We start from the raw sequence: 5,944 nt of genomic DNA on the forward strand, positions 1-5,944 counted from the left end.
CTATAAATACGCCTTTCCACAGTTAAAATTTCATATGAAAATGAAGACATCTTTCTTCACCATTGTTCTTCTCTCCCTCTTTCTCTCCCTTTACCCTTCTCTCTCTCAACGCTGCAACAAAAAAGACGAAAAAATTCTTCTCAGAATCAAAAAATCATTTGGAAATCCCGATGTCTTAACAACGTGGACCAAAGAAATCGACTGTTGTTCATGGTACTCTGTGCAATGTGACGAGTACACCGATCGTATCAGTGCACTCACCATCTTCTCCGGCAACATCTCCGGTCGAATCACAGAGGCCATCGGCAACCTCCCTTACCTCGAAACCCTAATTTTGCGAAAGCTCACAAATCTCACCGGCCAAATTCCGTCTTCAATTGCCAAACTCACCAAACTCAAAACTCTCACCATTAGCTATACAAATATCTCCGGCCCCATCCCTTCTTTCCTCAGTCAAATCAAAAGCTTAGCGACACTGGATTTATCGTACAATGGTTTCACCGGAACAATCCCGCCGGAGCTCTCTTTGCTGCCAAAACTCCGAACACTTCGCCTGGACAGGAATAGACTAACCGGAACAATTCCTGAGTCGTTTGGGAATTTCACCGGAAGGCTTCCGGCGATTTATCTGTCTCATAACCTACTGAATGGAAGTGTACCCCAGTCATTGGCTCAGGTGAACTTCACGGCGTTAGATTTGTCCAGAAACAGGCTCATGGGAGATTTGTCGGTGTTTTTTGGGATGAATAAGACGATTAAAGCTGCTAATTTTTCGAGGAACTTGTTTGAGTTTAACTTCTCGAATTTGAATCAGTTTCCGGAGAGCTTGTCGGTGTTAGATTTGAATCATAACAGGATATATGGGAGTTTGCCGGTGACGTTGACAGGACTAAAATTGCAGACGTGGAACGTGAGTTTCAATAGACTGTGTGGTCAAATTCCGACCGGCGGAAGTTTGCAGAAGTACGATAGCTCGGCGTATTTTCATAACCAGTGCCTGTGTGGGTCTCCATTGCCTGCATGCTAATAAAATTCAAGAACATCTTCATGACTTCTAGAAGCTTTTATATATTTCTATTTTATAGTTGTAAAGTTGCTTTGAGAAGTTAATAAAAATATGCTCAAAATTTATAGTTATTGACTTTTTCATTAGGGAATCCATATTGCTTGAATAAACCGTAAACCGTTATGTTATTTTTATGTTGGATAAAATCATTTTTATTTGTTAATCACACTTAAAATAATGTTTACTCACTGGTATTTGTGACATTAGAAAAATTCAAACATATTATGATGTATGGAAAAAAAAAACCATTATATTATTTTTTTTATTAAAAAACCGTTTTATTTTCTGATTTTATATAATAAAATAGTTTTATTTATTGATTTTGAAAAAAAAAAACCTTTAATTCTCACTTTTTGTTTTGTATTTTTCTCTTTGAGAAATGATAATTGATAAATATCTCATTCATTTCATGAAAAGAGATGTTATAAGACCAGGCGGAGTGGCTGGGATCGAGGCCGCAGTCCTTTGACACATAACAACAAACACCGTCCCTTGGTGCGGTACATGTGCGGCTGAGGCCACCCTACGACTTTCAGAGGGAGCGTTTGTTGGACTTCTTTGATTGGTCAAAATTCCTACCGTTTGCAAACGATCAAAATTCAAATATATATATATATATATATATATATATATATATATATATATATATATATATATTTATTTTACTAACACTATAAATACCTTTATCATATTAACTAAAATCACTCTAACACTTTATTTTTTACCATCTTTTTTACTTTAAAACCCACAAAAATGTCATCCTCTAAAATCTCACCAACGAAAAAACACTACAAAAACCACAACACCAATACCTTCACTCGATCAACAGATTTATTCGTCTCTTTTCTACCACTACGAGGATATGATTCCATATTTTCCGCAATATATCCAACAACCACAACGCCCTACGCAACCATTTCCACCAACACAACCACAATTTGACCCAAATTTTGTTCATTTTGATTTTGATTCTCAATCAGAGTTTGTTCGACAAACACTCATTTCCGAATCCGAATCAGAACTTATTCAACAAACTCAACCCTCTCAACCAAGAAATAAAAGAAACGAGAAGGCAGAATCTAAAATATGAGAACATCAAGAAGTGTTAGTAGTAGCATAATCATGGATTGACGTTTCATTTCAGAGGTTGCAAAGATGGGAAGAGACCAAAAACATAATCATTTTTGGATGTGTATTAGAGCTAGGTTCCACAAAGGAATGAACCTACAACAATATCGTTCTAAACATCAAGTTTACTTAAAATGGGGAAAATGAACAAAGTCTTCATGTTGTTTAACGATTTGTATAACATGAAACGATAATGAAAAAGCAACGAAAGTGACGATTTGATTTTGGAGAAAACTTTTAACATTTACCAAAAAGTGCAAAAGAAGACTTTCAAGTTTTTTGAAATCTGGAATCTACTCAAAGGCAACAAAAAATGGAAAAATCTAAAAACAAGCGAAGAACACATCGATAGTGGATCAAAACGGTCAAGAACTTCTGCATCCGAACACACTTCATCGGATACTCGTGTTTCTTTCGACCTCAACGAGGATGAGCCCGTTCAAGTGTCAACCCCCGGGCGAATGGCAATGACAAAGCGTCGGAGTCGGATGACTTGAAAGAAATTGGTGAGAATGTGCAAGGCATAAAAGATAAAATGGATAAATTTTTGCAACTTGCTTTGGATAGAGAGAGTCGGAAACAAAAGAACAACGACTTGATAGGGCTAGCGATGTCACGTCGAATATGACAAGGGATGCGCTTCAAGTTGTTTTGGCGATTGAAGGAAGACGTGAAAAAACGTTACGCTAATCATGGTTAATTTTTAGTTGTTTTCCAAGTTTTTAACCATTTGTGTGTTTTTTTAAGTTGTAGACTTAAGCTTTCTAGTTTGTTTGTTTGTTTGTTTGTTTTTTTTTTTTTTTTTTTTTCTAATTTTCTAGGATTTTTTTAATGTAATTTTTGTAAGTAATGTAATGGTTTTTATTTTTAATTAATGAAATCTTTTGTTTTTAATTAAAACTAAAAAATTTATTTATTTAAAAATAAAAATAATTAAAGGAGTGTGACACCACTCTTTAATGTAACTTTTGTGGTAGTTGCTGATGTGTCGCATACGTAGCAGTGAAGGGAATGTAACTTTTGTGACATCACTCGCTCTAACCTAAGTGCATAATTTTTTTTATTGTTTTCTGTTATCATTTTCTTTTTCATTTTGATAGGCTATTTAGTTGTTGAAAATTTATGAATATTATCGTACGGTTAGCCACCATCCAATAAGAGAAGTTTTCGAGAAGAAAAATACAGTTTGCTTCCTTAATTTTTAATTTTGTTATGTTGTATTTATCTTAATATATGGAATCAATATATATTTATCAATTATCCTGAGATCAAGGGTTTCATTTGTAATCCCTCTCCTAAATATATTCACTTGGTTCATTGGTCTCTCTCTCTCTCTCTCTCTCTCTCTCTCTCTCTCTCTCTCTCTCTCTCTCTCTCTCTCTCTCCATTTATCCACCACTATGAGTTTGCTATGATTGACCCTCATGAGGTAAACTTTCCTTCCATAATACACATCTTGCACTTTCCTTCCATAACACATCTTGGTTAGCTATAATGTGCTCCTAATCATGATGTCCAGCTTCATATATCGTCCTCGAAAAGTCTTACTACTTATTTTGATGTCGATTGATGGGTTCCCTAATAACTCGTCGTCTCACATCCGGGAACTTTATCTCTTTGTGTGACCACCACAACTCTTGTCCATCTAAGTGTGTGTATTATTTTTATTTCCAGTGTCAAAGCTAAATAGCATAGGGTGTTAATGTAGTCATCAGAACATCTTGGATTTGCAATCTCCTCCGCGAACTCCATAGCCTTAACACCAAGGTCATCATTTTCTATTCTAACTTCAATTTTCAAGTTTTATTTACCAGTTAGAGGTTATTGTTGGGGCCATTATTTGTTATATTGCAACCTTCTTGTTACTATTTGTTGTACTTGTTTTATTGCACTCATGCACGTACTCTTCTTTTATTGGTGTCATTGCAAATTTTTGTTTCGCATTGCAACGGCCATTTATTGAAATAGTCTGTTTATCCACATGTAAACTACCAACTTTGATCTCCCAATACCCGGTTCATATAGGATTTAGGGTTTGATGTGATATTGATTTAAAAAAAAATGAACTTCAACTTTTTGGTATTTACATTTTCATAATTTCATTGCTTATTACCTTGCATCCTTGTAAAAAGTAAATTTTTTTTTTTTTGCATCTTTTTAACAATAGGTATCCAAATTGTTAAAGTATGTGGGATCCGAACCTAAAACAATTCATTTTGAAATACTTATAGTTCTCTAGCAATCAATCGACACTATCTCACCCCAAGATTAAAACATGTAAAATTCAAACGTGAGAGCTTTTTAGACAACTCGTTTTATGTGTCAACATAACAAAGATTACATACAAACTAAAATCCAAATATGATACAATTATAGAATCAGTAACACCGTGCATATTTTTTTAGTTTTCCTTTCACGATTCAAGTTAATCCAGCAGTTAGTGGAGGACAAAAGTTTGTGAGTACAAATGACTCAAATAGAGGATCTTTTTGTTATCTAAAATTTAATGATTACTCTTAATATGTAAAATTTAATTATTATTTTTTTTTTTGAAAAGTTAAGCTAACCTACTCTTAATTACTACTATATTTTCTAATTTGAACACATGACCTCTCATTTGAGAGAGTCACTATTTTCCATTAGGTCAAAAACCATTTGATATTTAATGATTACTTTGGTGTATATTTTATATTTTTATGTTATTAAGTAGAATTTGATTATTTATTTTCGTATTCCCAATCTTCTAATTTTGGTTATAAACTTGCATTGTAAATGGTTTTTGGTTTATTTTGTTCTTTAGCACCAATAATTAGTTTTTTAGTTTCAAATAAAAATGGTTACAGTTCCTCATAAGTTAAGAATCAAATTAAACTTTATCGTTTAATCTGACGAACTAAAAAGGCTACAAATACATAGAACCATTCACGTCTTCAATCGAGTAACTTTGTATGATAAACATTATGTCATTTAACTACCAACAAAGTAGGTTAACAAACGCAACACACATGAGTCTGCACAAGATTTGTGCGTTTCATCTTCTCAGATTTTTGTGTTTATTTGCTTAACCAAACTTCTTTTTTGGTACAATTAAAACTCCAATATTTATTTTAAAATTTCTCTACTTTTGGAATAAAACATTACAAGGACGCATTAACTTTATAAATTTCAAAACTTCAAGCCATTTTTTTTTTTTTTCGAGCCTTGAAAACACCATGGGCTTTTGGGCATAAGCGAAAGTAACATGGGCCTCAAAACCACTATGGAGTATGGATTTCCCCTTAAGTTTTAGGCCTTTTCGACGTAAAAAGAGAATCTTGCAATCTTGCATATGTTTTATTGACATTTAAATAAGCCCATATAATACCATATGAAAGTGAAGATGTGCAATATGTATATATGTATATACATAATACATACAGACAAGTGGAGCTGAGCACATATTCTTGATTATGTGAGAGAGGAGCATTCATCAAGAATAAAGGTGAAAGCAGAGTTTATCACAAGAATCTTTAAAATTCATCAACACATAAGGAAAATAGAAAAATCAGTAATGGTAGGTTTGGTAGATATAAAAGGAGAGAATAAAGATGAAAGAATATTAAAAAAAAAAAAAAAAAAGCATCTTTCTCCTAACTATCATCACACTGGCATCAAAACTTTCACCATACCACACTACTTTTCTTAGCATATAACAAGTGTTTAATCTCACAAAATATATTATATAACTTGCTCTCCATATTTAATACAATT

At 33.3% G+C, this 5,944-nt stretch overlaps 1 protein-coding gene across 1 annotated transcript; it reads left to right on the plus strand.

Annotated features, from left to right (window-relative positions):
• LOC145008207 (polygalacturonase inhibitor-like) lies at positions 1 to 1,150 on the plus strand. The gene has a single exon (XM_078966836.1). It carries the CDS (start codon positions 35 to 37, stop codon positions 1,025 to 1,027), a length of 993 nt encoding a protein of 330 aa, XP_078822962.1. The 5' UTR covers positions 1 to 34; the 3' UTR covers positions 1,028 to 1,150.
• Positions 1,151 to 5,944: the final 4,794 nt, after the last annotated feature.

The sequence above is a fragment of the Lactuca saligna genome, chromosome 8 (assembly GCF_052625555.1).
Source record: "Lactuca saligna cultivar CGN05327 chromosome 8, ASM5262555v1, whole genome shotgun sequence".
Classification (NCBI taxonomy): domain Eukaryota; kingdom Viridiplantae; phylum Streptophyta; class Magnoliopsida; order Asterales; family Asteraceae; genus Lactuca; species Lactuca saligna.

Bases quoted from the DNA above. Each gene is read 5' to 3' on its own strand.
- LOC145008207 (XM_078966836.1), top strand. From the start codon at position 35: ATGAAAATGAAGACATCTTTCTTCACCATTGTTCTTCTCTCCCTCTTT.